The 18,511-nt window shown below is 35.2% G+C and overlaps 1 protein-coding gene across 1 annotated transcript in view; it reads right to left on the reverse strand.

Annotated features, from left to right (window-relative positions):
• Positions 1-18,511, reverse strand: part of ITFG1 (integrin alpha FG-GAP repeat containing 1) — a 67,498-nt gene that overhangs the window by 22,116 nt on the left and 26,871 nt on the right. The window contains exons 9-11 of the mRNA XM_065733221.1: positions 10,173-10,267; positions 6,592-6,764; positions 119-269 (exon numbers count right to left, since the gene is read on the reverse strand). Of these exons, the coding sequence (XP_065589293.1) occupies positions 119-269; positions 6,592-6,764; positions 10,173-10,267 (419 nt within the window). The remainder of the gene's footprint in view (positions 1-118; positions 270-6,591; positions 6,765-10,172; positions 10,268-18,511) is intronic.

Consider the following 18,511-nt stretch of genomic DNA (forward strand, 5'->3'; position numbering starts at 1 on the left):
TGCCTGCCATGTACTCTAAAACCAAAGTTTACAAAAAGCAGTCTAACAACGGCATAAAGACACACACAGCAACACAAAAGGAGTGACACTCTTTGCCATAGTAAGGAGTTGAACTTACATCTTCGTAGATATCAAAGAAGGTTGCTACCACTGCATCTTTGATTTGATTTAGATCAGAGAGCTCCCAAAAAACTTTAAACATACGACGTGCGCTCTTGCAGCTTGCATTATTGCATGGGACATTTTCTAGTAAAAATGCTTGCTGATTGCTGTAAGACATCATGTATATAAAACAATTTACTTACTATAAAATGATAAATTAATTACAATATCTTTGTAATTTTGAGGCCAATTGAAATATACATTAAAAAAATAAAAATCCCTCAAAAAGCTAGCAGACATTTAAAAATCCATAATCCATAAGGGAGACACAAACTCCATAAGGGAGAGACTTCACTCGTACTCTGAAGGCTAACAGTGTGTACCCAGTCTCTGATACCGTAAGGTCATCACTCTCACTGGAATAGTAAAAACCTTCAGGACTTGGCCAGCTGTGGAACTGATTGCTTGGCAAGTCTCAGTTACCACCCTGAAAGCCCACAGGGATGCATCACTGGGAACAGATGAAGTTTCCCCCTCTCTCTCTGAAGGGAGAGCCAGGAGATGAAGCAGCCAGCATTCTGCAAGACTAGCTATGCATGTTAGAGCCAAGGGCAATAATCAAAATCACTTCTTCATTATGACCTTGAACATAACGGCATTGTAGACGGTGACAAGAAGGTGTTTTTCCATATCTGAACAGCATCTAAGGCCACCAGGATGCAGTCACAAACAGAAGCAACTTCAGCAGTTCTCCCTACAAAAGTTTTTGGTTTTATTTCTGTTCCTTCAACTTCAGAGTTAGAGGAGGGCAAAGCATTTACCTTGTGAAAAAATACTTCTGACATGGAAGTAACTAACAGTTCCTTTGCACAGTATCAAGTTAGTATTTCAAAACCTGCACTGGCAGAAAAGTAGGATTTTGTTCACTGTAAGATGCATCAAAAAATAGAATGGGATATTAAAATACTTTCCTCAAAACATAATCACGTTTATTGAACTTATGTGAAAAAGAAAATATAGGTCTCTATTTTTCTCCCTTGTGCCTGAATTTGTCTGAGCCTTAATATGAACAACCTTTTTGTAATTTCCCTGTTAAAAGTACAAGCACATAGAATTAATGTTCAGCCAAAAATCAAATTAGGCAATCTACAATCTTGAAGACATCGTATTATCTGAATCTTGAGAACTCATAACCTCAACCTGAAATTAAATGCTCACATTCATTTTATGTATTATATTGGTAGCATGTCAAATTAACTAACTATAAAAGTAAGGTGACAACTCGAGCTAAGCAAATTGTTTCAATTTTCTTTATTCATCATCTTGACATATTCTTAAAAAAAATTTAGAAGAAACTTTTAAAAAGATGCTCTTTCAATTCTCATTTTTCAAACAGCTAGAAATTATTACACAGTAATTAAAAGACAAAGATGAAAAGTTGGCATTACACTCTAAATACCAAATATCGTTCAAGTCTAGATGATAAGCCTTTTGAATGGATAGATACATGTTTATTCACTGTAGGAACCTTTTATATTTCTCCTTCCTTGGTAATGTGCATTTAATGACTTTGAAAACTTCACAAACTGGACAAACAATAATGTAAAACCAAACGCATTGGGACAAGAAGGGAAAAAATAAATCAAAGTGTCATTTAGAAGGGAAATTCCAATTTCCTTCACCCTTCTACATCAAAAAGAAACACAAAGATAAGCAACAAGGAAAAATATATTTCTTTTTCTTACAAAATTGCTTAACTATAGTCTGGCTCATAAATACTGTGGCAATAAATCTAACAATAATTTAGAAAAATATGATCTAGTTTAATTAGAGTCCTTACAAGTAGATCCATGCAAAACACTAATATATATACACATTGATTTTAAACTGTGCATGAGTGCCTGGAAAATTTTATACGAGTGTGTTATACTCAAAGCTTTTCATTCAACCATCTGTATTCAGGTTTTAACTAGCTCCATATCTCTGTCTTTACTACTATTTATCACCAAAGTCTGTGATAAAGTAATGGCACACTTGGAAATGCAGTATCTATTTTACCAGTGAAAACATTCCCTTTGAATGAAAGCCTCACTAAAAAAGTGAGGATTATGCTTGCAATTCAAGATGCCAATTATTAGTATCTAATACTGGAAAACAACTTGCAAACAAATGATTAAGAAAAAAATAGTTTCATTTAATTAGGTGGCAGAATTAAACATAGGCATTTGTAGGTTTATATGCAGTACTTACAGTTTCAACATTACAAATTTAAAAACAAGTGAAAAATTAATACATTTAGATAAGATAGCAAATAGAGATGAACCAATGAGTAATGAACCAATGAGTAACTACTGATGAAACACCTATTGTTATTCTACACACACACACAAATTCCAATATAGTCCTAACTAAAAGGAAGAAAAATTCACGTATGTAGCCTAAAGAGAAATCTGTGGAATGAAATTATAATAGGGAAGTTTTCACTCAAGTCAAAAGAACATTACATGCCTTTACTGAAAATACAGGATATGGCAGGAGATGAAACACTGTGGTCTTATGGCAGCTCTATGAATATTTGAAGCTATTAATCACTTCTTAACTTACTCACCAGGATGATCAACAAGCTGAAGTTATTCCTAACTACAATAGATGTATTTATTTCAGGGTTTTGTAGGGCCTTACAAGAATTGATCTGAAATTACTTTCCAGAATCGTAAGAAAAATAATTCATTTTAATGGTATTCTTCCATCATGATGTATCAGTATATTTTCAGATTAATACAATGTTTTTTGCCTCTTTTAATTTCCTTCAGAAAGATGGCAAATAGAAGCTAGGCTTCCTAAACTATGGCACAGATTGAGGTCAAGAGTTTACAAAAATGCCTTATCATTTAATCACAGTAATCAATCACAAAAATTAGATCTGTAGATGTAGCATGAAAGGCTTCAGAGAAAGAAATAAACAGCTTGATTCAGAAGTGTTTAAAATCAATTAAATAAGGTTTCCATTTTAACTTGCTCTACGAGGAGCTTTTAATTTAATTCCCACACATTTAACTCTCTCTATTCTATGATCCAGTTAGACATTTGAAAAGGAAGCATTTGCTTGTGTCCCTCAGAAACAATGACTGTATATACAGTGAAAGTGACATTTGATAACTGGCATAGAATTTTTTTCATTACTTTTCAATAAATATTAGGAATGTACAGTATTAATGTGCAGTTTATTCCTTTATTTTTTTCCCAAACTTCCTCAGCTCTCTGAACCTTACTTTGTGCAGCCTGTCAAATCACCTGCCAGTACTCTCAGTCCTTATGCATAATGTGTCATTCAACTCTGAAGTCAAGTTTCATAACAACTATTAAGACACACCCAACTGAATAAGTAATTTCAGAAGCAAGGAAAATAAAGACGAGTATAGCACAGTAATTCACTGCAGCAAGACAGGCAACATCCTGAGCTTTTATAAGAAAAATTGCTTATGAACAATGAAAACATTTAATGTACGACACTGTCCTAAGTAGAAGCCTGGCAGAGAGGAGAGGCTCCCAATACTATTCAAAGACAAAATAACTTAACCCTCCCTCCATGTCTGAAGTCCCCTTGAAATATCCTATCACGATGCACACTTTGTACAGCTGAAAACACAAGATTTATGGGCCTTAAGTAAAACAAAACACTTTCTGCAGTTTAAATGCTCCAGTATTTCAGTGGAAAAGAAAAAAATCTTAGTTCTAGCTTGCTGTCTAGACTTTTTACAGTCATTATTCAGTGATGCTGAAAAGAAGATGCAAAATCCCGACTAAGCAAGGCTATGGAAAACAAACCTGACATTCATGGCCTGAGTGGTTTAACTCTGTGCAGGTTCTGGGCAGTAACAGTCACCAGCTTCTCTGATACATTTGAAAACCAACAACAAAAACAAAATAAAACAAACCAGAACAGCTGCTGTACTAGTTATCTTGAAGCTCAGTAGTGGCAGAGCTCTGCTGCTCACTGCTTTGTGTCTGAATCACAACATTGAGTAGGCAGAATACAAGCACACAGCTCTTCAGTTTTAGGCATGTGTCAGTATGCAGAGAACTCAAACACAGAAATGTCAGTGAGTCACTCCTGCTTAGGCAACCACCAGAGGATCTGGGTTAATTTTGACTTAATCTAAATTCTGTCTATATACTCTTCTGAGCACTGAAGTGAGCTTCTCAGTTATTTTCATTTCTGAGTATTAATTCAAACTATGAACCTGCACCTAACTCTCATAAAGCACACACAGCTAGATAATAAATACACCCAGACTTGATTTTTCCCTGTAATGCACGTATTCATCATAGATCCCAATGAGAAAGATATTAATTCTTCATACTGTATTGATTAAAATACCTTTTCCAGGACATGACAGGAGAGAGAAAAAGTGAATAGCACTGATAATCTCAGAGCTCTTTGGGTGCTGGAAAACACAGTTTGCGCAGTACCAGAGAGAGAAAAGGACAGGGCACAGCACACTGTGCATGTCCTATCAGCAGTGAGGTCCACTAGCATTGTGGTCTCTAGAGCTCTTTTAGATTTTTCTGAAAAGTAAACAATTCTATTCATCATTTCTACTGTCAAGCAAAATGACGTTCACATAAAAAACACTTCAAGGTAAAGACAAGGACATGCCAGTGGCATCATCACCAGGTGCCAAGTGGGAGCTGCCTACAGGCTTCTCTGTTAGCTGCTAAGTTTGTCATGCAGCCAAGAGGTATGTGTAGAACAGCACAGGCATGCCTGTAACTCAGGTCAACTGTTACGTGGATCACTAACTCCTCGATGTACAACAGTCTCCCAGCTTGGATCACTACACCTGCCGTAACCGCAGAGCGTAGCGAGATAAAGGGCTGGAAGGCAAACAGTGAAGAAAAAAGGAGAACAGTTACACTGACGAATTTAATAGGGAATGTTAGAAGCTTTTCTTTTCCTTCCCTCTAAGATTTACAACACTGTGGTATATATTCCACTGACAGCACACATTTTCTGTCTGTGACCTGCCTAATAGGTTTTGATTAATTTCAGCGATTGCAGAGACGTAGTGAGATTTTGATAGCATACATTAATAAACTGAAGTTTGATAAACTGAATCAGAAAAGGTCTTCATCCTCATATACTTCACCATGGCTGCTCTCTCTCTTTCCTCCCCAAAAAATAATAAAATTTCTTTACTGTGCCTTTAAACATAGACTCCTTGCTGCTAATACAAATATCCCCTTCTAATATATAAATCAAGAATCTCAAAGTCAAAAGAAGCCCAACTGATTTCTAGAAACATCTTACATGAGCACAATGTAATTTTATTGCATTTCATCTCAGAATGACTGGTCGCTTGGCCTTCCATTAAATGAACCAATTGGCAAAATAACTAAAAAAAATTTAAGAGATTTCAGCTGATCAAATTGAAACAGCAGCAGCACTGAAAGGTACTGCCATTTCCTTCTGATGATAACAAGTATATGAAACATCGAAACAAATAAGGAGCAAAGAAAACTATCAAAACAAGGAAAGGTAATGAAAAATCCACAAAGTAGCCTCACTAAACATCCTGAAAGCAAGATGAAATCAGGAAAAGAAAATGTACGTGACATTCACATAGCACAGAAACCAATGAGCATGTATTCATCAGGGAAAAAGCGACTGCATCGTGGCACATTTCAGAAGTAAAGTTTAAATGAAAGAACTGTTTTGGAGGGACCCAGAAGGGGGGAAAAAAGCTTGTTTCATAGAAGATTTGGATAAAGACTGATACAGAAAATAGAAAAAAAAATAAGGGCAAGAAGTGAAGAACTCAGAACAAAGGAAGAATTAAGCTGAAATTGTAAGAAACTAGTAATTGTAGCCTGTCCTTAATATACAAGCTAAAACACCGTGAACATCTATACCTGAAGTAATGGCAAGGAGTCTTTGCACACAAGCATCTTTATTAAATATTACATATATCACCAAACCCAATTCATTATTTAGCACTAAGAAAACCTTGCCAATTGTGCATAACAGCATACCATGAGAAACAAGAAAATGCTGCTATACAGATGACTAACAATTTTTCTTGGGGAAAAAAAAAAGATTCTACTTCAATTGAATTTGGATGATATAAGATGACCAGTAACTGCCTAGATGCATCTAAAATACGAGGACCACAGAAGGGGCAAAGCACACTGTCACATATTTCAGCAGTCTCCAGTTGGTGGACGTAAAATGAGATATGACATGGCATGGGTTTCCCTGATCTCCCTGCAGGTTGGTGTTACTAGCTAATGCTACAAGTGTTCTTTTACAAAAGAGGAATTGGGAAAGGATGAGAGAGCTCCAGTGATCAGGGAGGAAAGCCCAAAATGGGACTTCCTACCACCCTGGGCAGAGATCAGAAATGCTGTTCACCTGATAAAAAGAACGAGATACACTAAAATTAATAATCTGTATCACTAATGACTGAACATCCATATAGTGGTCTTTACCTTCCAGATGCATTCTTCAGTATAGCAAGGGCATCAGGGTAGCCATCCATGTTGTAATCTCCAATATGAAGGGTCATTGGAAATGAAACTTCTGATGTAGTTTTGCCAGTTTGATTTTTTACAAATCCCCAAAGTGTATCTTTATTTCTGAAGTCTTGCAAGACTGGAATCCACTGTAAAAGAAATTAAAAATGAGCAGATAGGTAAGAAAATCCACTTCATTTATGAAAAATACCTGATTCTATTTAAAACAATGGACAACTATGTGCTGAGTCACGACTGTGAAGCGGTTTACAAATTTTCAAGAGAAAATAATCCTTATTTCCTGACTCTGACACCAAATGAACAACCTAATATGAAGTCTTTTCCATGTACTTGGTTATTCCAGAACACATACACACAAAAAAAGCCCTGCAGAACTGGAGGACTGTACCCTCATTAAATTTGTGAACGGACAAAGCAAATGCAAAGTATAATTTCTCCATGACAAGAAACAGAATATATCTGCTCATACATACACCATAAAGGGCTACACAGATGCTAAATAGAAATTTATCTTAATTAAAATCAAAATAATTTCACAAATTGGTAAGAAACTGAAGTACAAGAGTTAACATTTCAATTCTGCAGAAAAAAACAGTGCAATTTTTAAAGCCAGAAGTAATTTTAACTAACTGATAGTGTCTTCAAAAGAACAGAAGTGTGCCATTCTAAAGGATCACTATCAGCAATGTCAACAGCACTTAAGAGCACCTTAAGAGCACCCAAGTCCTGATTCAGCTATTTCAAGAACCAGAATGAGATCCCAGACAGTACTGTTTCCTGCTGTGGAGAAGCTCCCTTACTACATAACCTGGCAAACAGCAACGTTCCAGCCACGTGACAATCACGTGCATCACTTGGATGGTCTCCTGAGGTTCCATGCAACCACATACACTTTAGAGAAGCCCCAGAATTATTTAAAATGTCCAGTAAGTTGAACACTTTCTGGTTATCACAGACAGCATAGAGGCCTGGAACAGATCTACTAGACATGCATAACATGCATTTCTGCCTGCACCAGTTACAGAATTTTGACTGTTAAGATCTGTAACACCACTGCAGAAAAAGTCAAAATTATACATACATTGACATATTCCACCCCTGCTTTACACCACGTGTGGCTATTTATTAACTGTTAGCTGCTGGAGGTTTGAAAAATCAAAGAAAAATGAATACATTTACAAAAAGACTGAGGGAAAATTTTCAAGGACTGACTTCTTATCATTTACCTCTCATGAAAAAATTGGTGATATTGTTGCAAAAGTACTGTAATTTTAAAAAAGTGGTTGGAATCAGAACCATTACAAAAAATATAGTTTTTATTTTGCATGGAACCACTAAGAAAGCAATTGCAAGAAAATGCAATTGAATGTACTGTACACTTTCTAAATATTCCCATTTATGGTAACACTATTTTAAAGAAACAAAATTCAAAATGAAATTTTTAAGATTAAATATAAATTTGTATAATGTTTTTATTAAATATGATACAAAAAAAAAGATATTTCACAACTCCAAGTTCTTCAATGAAATGCAAAGATACAAAGCAACAGGTGAGAAAACAAAAACAGTGATTGTGTTACTCTGTAGCTATTGCAGATGAAGTGGCCAAACACCAACCAGGATATGATATGGGATTGCAAATCAGTCTGGTAGCAATTCTTCTGATGCTTCTTTCTAACTGGTAGTACATCTCAATCTCAGTCACTCAAATACAGCTCTTTGGCCTGTCTTTTGGCCCTATCATCTAAAAAAGAAAATTTATTTAAGCTTACAAAAATTCAATCATTAAATAAAACCTATGGTGGCATAAGTTCATCCCTGAAATCATTCTCTTAGAAGAGAGAATGAGTTTGGCTTTCTAGTAACCATCCAGCTGTGCCAAAAACAGCATGAGAAGGAAATACACTACAGACTGACAGACATCTGTCAAAACAAGATCTCAGCAGAGCAACAACTCCAAAGCCTGACATGCCACTGCATGCTTCACCTCAGCATAACTGTTTAGAGCCACAAATTCTACTCTTTTCTGTTTGCTATGCGTTTCATCTTGATGCATCATATGCTATCATGGAACTGTCTTTACTGTTTTTATTTCATTAAATGTCATAATAAACATGCAGTGCTAAGAAAGGACAGAACTAGGTCTAGTTACCATAGTAAAAATTTTTTGTATATTGCAATCACAGACAACCAATTCAAAATAAAATAAAAAACAGATCAGTGTTTGCATAGGAAAACGTTCTACAGTAAGAACAGAGATGCCAAGACTAGAAGGCTGAAAGAGATACATTACCAAATTTAGAGTCACTTATAGCATCATTTCACCAGTGTATTTCACCCTAGTTATCCTTCCTTAACTAGTTAGCAACTGTGTGCTTTCCTTTCCCATACAGGATGATTTTCTTATGGGTAGGAAAGTCTGTTATAGATCGTGTTCTAGAAATTCTGACTCTAAGCCAGAAAATCTTCCCCAAAAGCTTGGGCTGTAGAATATAACAAGAGGCACCTTACTGTTTCTTGAATGAACAGTATGTTCACCTCTAAGTTCTGAGACATACACCAGAGAGGGTTCAACTTACGCAAAAAAAAAATCTACTTATAATTTGTCAGCAAAGGAATGATCAGTAATTCATAATGTGGTTGGAAAAAGGTATGAAATACATTACAGATTGCTGTAAGTACACTACAGTGGGTAGTGCTCTCAGCTATAAGCAAGGCCTTTACAGGACACCTTGTGCTGTAGGTTCAAATTGTCAAATTTAAATATAGTAAAAACATTAAGGCATCAAACAAACAGGCTAAGATGTGAATTGTGACTGTATTATAAAGCAAAGTGCTGTAAATACTTAAGTAGATCAGCACACACTTCAAAATAAATTAATTCATGACAATAAATTATGCTGAATTAGTTTTATGACTATGTCACTCAACACAAGAAATATTTTGCCCAAACAAAGCTGAAATAGTTTAATGGAAATCCAATCTTGGGGATAAACAAACGTGTAAGCCATCCTTAGATATCATTTGGAAATGTACTTCACTACTAACTATGAAAGATACAGTGTAACTGTGGGTTAAGAGGTGTGGGCTGGTTCAATTTGATGATCTATTTTTTTTTTTTAATTACAAAAATAACTCCCTAACTTACACTGAATTAAAGATGCTCATTTGAATTAATTTGCTCCATTTCCAAATCTGAATGCAAGACTTTAATCTACTTTTTACCTATGGCTAGAAGAGTTTTGGTGCTTAAGTTGCGGTGTCTCGTACTCAAGAAAGACTCACAAGGACTCTTCATAATTTTCTTGTGTATTTTCCATTGTCACTTATCCATTATATCGTTTTCTAGGTATGCAACTTTTTCTGTCAAAATCATAATTTCTTAGATAATAAGAAATAAATACATAAAAATCTTTTACAAGGAATCTTCACAGGTGCAGAAGTTTGATTTCTCAGGAGAAGTTTTTTCTTCTCTTATTTCATATTAACTCATAAAACACAGCATTTTCACCTTGACAATTCTAAAGTCACAATACCTGATCCATTCCTAGTTTAGTTAAGTAGATGGCACTTTTTTGACAGTTTTCATCTTCACATACTGGTAACAAATGTTCACTTTGTCCATCACCATCTGCCAAAGAGAATAGAAGAAGTCCACTTTTATTTGCAAAATCAGAAACTCTGCTTGCAAGAGATGATCAGCTGTGAATTATTTACTCTTTGCAAACTTAAAAAATTAGATCAAGATAAACTGGATATTTTTAAAAAATCCTTATCCATTGTAATTTCTCATTTAATCTGGGTCTTTTGTTTGAAGGTAACCTTTGCTGAAGTGTTTTCACATCAATTCATATCTTCGAGGAAGTTTTAGACTTTGTTTCTCATGTTAAAGCCTCATGAGTTCACACAACAAATTATATTAACAGGTAAAAAAAACAACATGGGAAAGTTGTCTATCAGAATGACTAGGAAGTTCCAGGCCTACAGAAAATCTGTAAGTTACAGATTATTATGTCCTTCTGGCTCATTCATTTCCAATACCTTTAGTAGAATAATGACCTTTTACATGTTTAAACAAGCAATACATATTTTATTCCAGAATTCTGATACACAGTGTATAAGGACAAGCAGATTGATTTTCCATTCTCTGCTCCAGAAGAAATTCCCATGTTCACATTATATGATTTTGAACTTGCAGACTTCTCCAGCAAATTCCTCATATGGACCGAGTAGGAAGAACAGTGAAACAGCTGAATGTAAGCAGCCAAAGAGAAATTAGAATGGTTGCATTAACCATTAGCACTGCAAGTCCCAACTGTAAACAAATATGTCATATGTGACTTGTTAAAGAGATCTGATACTCCAGTCCAGAAAAAAATACGGAGAATCTGCTCTTCCAGGCTATAAAATATAATACAAAAAACCCTAATAAACTGTAATACCAAAAAACCCACAAAACTATAATACAAAAAGCAACTCCAATATAAAAGTCAGCTTTTCAAATTGCCCCATATCCATAACACAGTTTTGAGCATCTTGGCATTAATATTTTAATTGGATTTTGTATAGTTGCTTTACAGAGTCTCCTTAGTTAATTATATAAAAACTAGATCACCCTCAAAAGTTGATGTATCCTTAATTATTTCCTAATATACTACTGACCACAACCTAAATATGTTGTCGTACTTTACCTCTGCCATCATGAATGCCTTCTCAGCCTGCCAGATTATATTTCTATGAAGCAGAACCATTTTTTAGTACATACACCTAAGTACAGTTAAGCTTTGTAGGTTCCTCCCTAATTACATAAGGAAGCTGAGAGACAGAAAATAGGGTTATAAGGGGGAGGAGGAGTGAAGAAAATATCATACTTCCCCAAATACCTCCAAGTGATAAAGCCAAACTGCCACCTTCTGTAGTTTGCTGCTTACCATCTGCCTCTCAAATTATTCTACCTCACAGAAAAACCCCTCCCAAATTGTAATGGCAGCTCAGTTATCAAGTACAAACAATTCAGAATAAAAGATGGTACAAATCCAGTATGTCATCATCCAAAGAGAACAGAAAGTAAGCTACCTCTGCCTAGAGAAATTAACGTAACGAGTAGTGAATTTGACAGGTATTAAATCAGCACCGACTTAGAAAGCTGGTTTCTTTTCTTTCTGCATCATTCAAGTAGAATAATTAAAGCAAGTTACTTGCATTAATTTTTGCTTACATGAACTAGGAAAAAATAGGACATAAACAGCAAGCTTTTTCAGAACTTAAAATGGGAGAAACTCTAATCTGCAAGTTATTAACTACAGAAAAACTAAAACCTTTACTAGAACAGATTTAAGTTGCAGAGATGCAGGTGCTTGGTGAAATATAACTTTAAATTAAGCACACTTCTACAGAGGTTTAAGCCTGAAGTAATGTTAGGTTATTTTCATTAACTAATGTGGACAAAGAATCTTCAAATACCAGCTCCTCCCTTGCTATTGGTTAGTTAGAAAGGAACAAGATCAGTCTCGTTTTAAGTTATGCAGTGAAGCAGAGGAGAATATAAAATATTTTATTCTACTTAAATCACAACATTTATCTTGTGCTGGTAAATCTGACAGTCTTGGTTATTCAGAGTTCTGTAATGCCGCAGTGTACTTGAAAGAAGAACTTATGTACCTATCAAGAATAACCTTAAACCAAGCTTTATGTTACTGCAATCTTTTAATTCCTTAAAACAGTTAACAGTTTTCAATGAATATTTTTCTAGAGCTGTTTTACATGGCTCTACGCAACTAGTAAAGCATTTTTATTTTCAAGTGATAAAGGCTGTAGGGCTCAATTAAAGGAAGCTGAACTGTTTAAAACCACTTCCATTTCTTTCTTTCCTCCTCAGAAATGCAAATTCCCATCAGCTGAATTAGCTCTAGAACTGCTTACTGTGTAATCAGGTAAAAACCATTACCAGCAAATGGGAGAAACGAGAAAAACAGCAGCAGGAAAAGAAATTGTAAGCTTGGACCACATACATTTTTACTTGGAAGTGCTTAGTATGTTGAAGATTACAGTTAAGAGACAGAAAGATTACCAGCTTCGAAGGCAGATACCAGAAAGGAGAACCTAAATAAAAGCACCTCAACTGAAAGTTCTCCAAGTGGCTCCTAACTATATAATCTTTAAAATATTGGTGAATACTACATTTTTTTTAAATGCAATTTTTGTCTCAGTCCTTGTTAAATAAACCCAACAAACATCTCCCTAAAAATCAGCCCTAAGCACAAGACTAGAGCAGAATATTTCACTATCCAGTTTTATATTGCCATCTTAAATTGTCCTGATCTGTAATAACTAGAAATACCCAGCTCCACTGAGTTTACAAATGAGTGTGCCATTGGTGACAACAGCTGAATGAGCTGATTAGATAAAATTAAATAAACAAGTTTCAGATTTAAAAGAAAAAACCCACACCACCAACAACAAAACATCTTACATAACATTACTTAATAATGTACGGTAATCCACAGCTAGCTAAACCTGATATCCACACAGCATATCCCATTGTTTCTAAATAATTGTGACTATTTTCAAAATTCTTGCGAGTCTGCAAGTAAACACTATTTTAGGCACCTCCAGAGCAACGTTCACTTCTGTATCTTTTAGAAGATCTTGACTGCTTATTCTCACATTTTATGAATACTGTCCATTTCCAAACTAGCTCAGATACAAGTGTAAATAAAATGGAACACAGCTTTAGTTCACACTTGCACATGGAATTTCCCTACTTACACCAGAGATTTACTTAAACACAAGAGCATATTTTCTTGATAACGGTGCAAACAGTACTACTCTTGCAAAGCTGCATGCAGTTTGCATGCATTTCCATATGGCCTAGTGGCTTGTACGATCTGCTCTCCTTCTTAAGAGTGAAATCCCTTCATCTGGTCAAATAGACCATATGTACACAGTTTACAAAATGTATAGAACATAGTACAGAAATATGAGCACAATGTAAATCTATGTTTCATTCTACTACAAGTAATAACCAAGAGAACAAGACATTAGAATCAATCATAACATCTATTTAAGAGACAGAATTTTTACTCTCTTAGTCCAAAGGTCTTCTAGTCTATCTTTTGGCAATTGTATGGATTTTAAACCATTTCAGTTCAATTTGCTGGAAATCTCAAAGTTACCCTTACTTATACTTTTGATGCATTTCATAGCACTAGATGTAGTTAAATATACCCTAGTCTTCTAAAGCCCAGTGGTACTATAAAAGGACATAAAATAAAGCAAGTTTTGATTTGTATGTCAAACACAACTGCTAACCATCACATTCTCAACACAATTCTGGTTTCATTGTGATACTAGGGAACTATGTGGTTAACAAAGATCAAGCATCACAGGCAGTCAAAAGGGAAGGAAAAAATAAGTCCATACACTCTTCAGATACACAACTGTATTTATGCCAAAATATGTGAAGCTTATTAAAATTAGCAGCTTTATGCAATCCAGGAATCTTATAAGAATCACTATTTACAATTATCTATTGACTTTATTTCAAAGCAAGGTGATAGACACAAAGCCTTCTTTCCATATCTGCGAACCGCTACCAACCCAATCCACAAAAAGAACAGCCCACAAGTGTCCAACCTTTTGCCTTCCCTGGGCTGCATTGAGTGAACATCAATTGTCTTGGGCCAGAAACACAACAGTCACTATGAAAGTAATGCCTCCTACTTATTTCCATGGAAACGACCACAGATACAAAGAGCACAATAACACTATTTGATAGAGCGAATTATCATCTACAAAACACTATTATTCAGCACAGTCACCACTACAGGCTAATGATGTTCACCAGCATTGAACAAGAGCCTGCATGCCACACTCCTAATAACTGCGATCCACCACTGCAGTCACCACTGCTGAAATACACCACTCACCGTCTCACTGTGCTCCCATTCACTCTTTGGTCTCCATAAATGTTCAGAAAGGATCAACGAAGGCCAGTGGGTGCACTGTTAGTGCAGGCTTTCCAGTTCTTTTCAAAAAGGTGAAAGAAAATGTCCTCAACACAGAACAATATAAGCCAAGAAGCTTTTCTCTGCTGTTGATTGAAATTCCAAATGAAAATAAAGCATCTCTGCATAATACATTCCAACACCACTCTGTATGCTTTTTATTTCACCATCCATACAGCTTGCTCATGTCTCTCCCACACTGCTCTCTACAGTTCTTGTTCTTCTTCCTCATGAGCCTTACATTTGAAGTTCTAAAGAACAGTAAGAAAATAAGGAGGAAAAAGCTCTTTACAGTGGCACTCAAAATGCTTCTCTTCTGGGGCAGACAAAAAGAAGACAACCAATACAATTGAGTTTGATATTCAAAAGAACTTTATTTTGTTTGAAAGCTGATTATCTTAAGTTTATCTTCTGAAGTAATAAAATGATTAGAATTCTTTTGTCACTATATGCCTTTAGGCATTCAAATAGATGGTCATGACAGAGATAATTATCATAAATTACTAAGATAATTACACATTTTTAATATGTTCAATGTCAGATGCTTTTAGAAAATATGAATCACAAGTTCTGTGAACATTTAAAAATATCTTAACACTATTCTTCACATTAAAATTCTGATTTTAGGTTTGCCATATTAACATCTCCACAGAAAGAAAAATGCTTAAACAGAGTGTGTAAGTAAATTGCACAAAAAGATTTCCAGACTTTCAAACATACCACTTGCTAAAAAATGGTGGTGGGGGGGGAAGAAGATTGCAGTTTATGGTTTGAAAGTTGACAATGCATAAGCAACAACAGCAATTAATTTGAAATCTGTGTACCGCTGTTTCAGACAAAGTAAAGCATGTCTACAACAAAACCAACTTTGTCCTTATCTAAAGTGCCTCAGAATTCTTTAATACTATCGGCTTTTACATCTTTTTCACCTACACTCATCACAGTAGTAACAGTTTTCCTCATCTGCAGAGCATTTCAATACATATAAGTATTGTCTACCTGCATTAGAGAGTCCTTTTATTGACTAAAGGAACACAGTGCTCAAAGGACAAGTACTTTGTAAAGATGTTATTTAGCAAAATGCATCATTTTGTTTGATACATAACTACTGGATCTGACATTCTGAAGAGGAGGAAAAATATAAGGACATTTATATTCTAAGAGAAACTTGAGATACAAAACTAAAAGCTACAAAACTGTAATGCAACTCCACAGAAAATCAGCACATTTAAGGTAACATGAGCAGCAGGACAATCAAAGTCTGCTACAGACTAAAGGTCTCTCAACAAGATGCATTTGTATAGTACAACCAATGGATTTAAGGAAAAACAAACTAAGGTTAGGCACTGTTATACTGCTTAAACATAATGAGCAGGCAGTAACAAGCTATCGCTACCTGAGAAAAATGATAATTTCTACAATCTAACATTCAAGTAAGATACATAAAACACTGCAGGTACTTGGTAAGGACAAAAACAGACAAGACTGTTTTAGAATTACAGTGGTATGACTAGAGTCTAAACTTGAGAAAAAAATTGAGTTTAGGTCTCTGAAAGACTTCAGTAGAACTTTAATAATCCCAATTCATGCAGTGTGAAAAAGTAAGTAAGTCTGTGTAATATAACTTCAGAAGTTAGAGAAGACTACAAAGACCACTGAGCAGCAGCTAAAAAAAAAAAAAAAGACACGTAAAAAGCTGGCTAAAGGTAACCTGGAGAAAGTATGAGATGTTGTATTTCTTAAGGTATTTTATTCATGAGGATACTGTCAAGAATACCAGAAAGTTAATTTCTGGAAACATCTTCACAATTAATCACCAACTTTTCCCCCATTTCCCCTCCAAACCAAACAGAATCCATGACCGAGGAATAAAACCTTCCAATTCCTCTGTCAGATATCACAGAGAATGATTTATCAATCTCCACTGAACCAATCATAGGTCAATAGCAGTTATAACATTAGTTTGCAATAAAAAAATGAATGATTAGACTATCAACAGCATAAAATTATATGCTAATTGCTTTTGGGTCATTCTCTTAAAGACATATTTTCTTCCTTCATTGAAGATTAATGAAATAACAGGTATGTGTATCCAGGCATGGTTCACATTCATTTCATTGTTAAAAAAAATTGGTCTATTTTTCAGAATGCTTCACAGAACTGCTTACATTTCTTTAACAAATACATTTTTTTCCAAAATTTCAAATACAATTATTAAAAGGATTTTTAATCATAATTATTTATCAGAATTCCTTCCAACATTTTTATTTCCTTTAAAATCAGTACAAGCAGATTGTATAAGGAACCTCTGCTAGCACACAGACAACAGCAACGGAGGATTAATCATTTTTGCTATAGCAACCACCGCACTGCAATTACCATAGTGACATGAGAAGAATAGGGAAAGTAATAATGAATGAAGAGCACTTACTTGTTGGAGTTATGTGTCCGACAAATAAGTGCAGAATTCTCTAGTGCCCAGCTCTACTCACCTTCATCAATTGCAATGCCATTTGTAATAGATATGTCACAAAGCATTTGTGATTTATTTTAAAAAGGACAATACAACTTTGTCAACCGTTCACTGTTCTTTTATCAGGTTAATATACAAACCACTGCCATGATGTAACCGAGGGGGCACTACTTATTTGACAGGCTGATTCAGACAAGTCTGAGGTCTACTACATTAAAACATATTCATGCACCTACATTTGTCAATTGTTTAAAAATTTACGCATATATATTACATATATATTCATAAATGTGTAAATGAAAATGTAGTAGACCTCTGATACATGCAAACATACATTTTTTTCATGGCAAATCCAAAATTCATTATCTGAGTGCTTTAGAAATACTTTGTGCTAAGATTACACTCACATCTAATTTTTTTCAGCTCCACTTATCTAAATAATTTCTATTTAATAGCTACTGCTCAACTTGCTTGTTTAAATTAAAGAGAAGTTTGCCTCAAATCAGCCACTAGTCAACACCTTACTCAAATACTTTTTTTTTTTTTAATTTCCCCATGTTTCTTCAAATGACGGATGAAAACTTATGGCTGCAAAGGGTAGTTCAAATAAAAATTCTGGAAGCAGACAATGCCAGACAAGCTCATCTTTTTAACCAAACACATTTTGTTGAGATGTACATGTGATCAGTAAATCAGAATCTTGGGATTGCAGAAGTACAACAGTGCACAAGCAAGAAAGGCAGAAGTAAAACCAAAAAAGGCAGCTCAAATGATACAGTATTCCCAAGCTCATGGCTGGTCTGGATATGGAGCTGTACACTTTGATGAGCACAAGGTTAAGTGAGAAGTGGACAAAAAACTGAAAGCACAGAGAAGTACATAATTGTTTGAGACCTCGGTGGAACAGTGAGCTCTGTACATAAGCAATGAGATACAGAAAACATGGAGAAAAGGGAGAAAAGAGGCAGGCAATGCAGAAAGTAATAGTGGATGAGACATAAAAAGCTTAATACTGAACACATTCCTGATCACAGCAGCTATATGCCAATGTCAGACAGAAGACGGATGTAGTGTGCATAGAGCAGGGTGCAAGAGTTACAGCACGTTCTGCTTAGCCCATCATACACTGTTTGACAAAAGCTACTTAGGTAAAGGGTAGCACAGCCTTTTAATTTAACATTTTCTCGTTGTGCTATTCTGATTTGTTATCCAGTGAAACTTTTATAGTAAGGCATTTCCTTTAACCTCAGCTCACTACAAAAAGACCTTGTGCAATAAATGCCTAGCTTTTGAAGCACCTAGGTATGCACAGACATGTGAAGTGGGAACAGTTAGGTACAGGCATTTAGGTTTAGGTAGAATTTTTTGGGGGAGGTGATAGGGATATTAGTCAAAT

This window comes from Cyrtonyx montezumae, unplaced genomic scaffold (genome assembly GCF_038088225.1).
Source record: "Cyrtonyx montezumae isolate F1298 unplaced genomic scaffold, pur_monq_1.0 scaffold_17, whole genome shotgun sequence".
Lineage (NCBI taxonomy): Eukaryota > Metazoa > Chordata > Aves > Galliformes > Odontophoridae > Cyrtonyx > Cyrtonyx montezumae.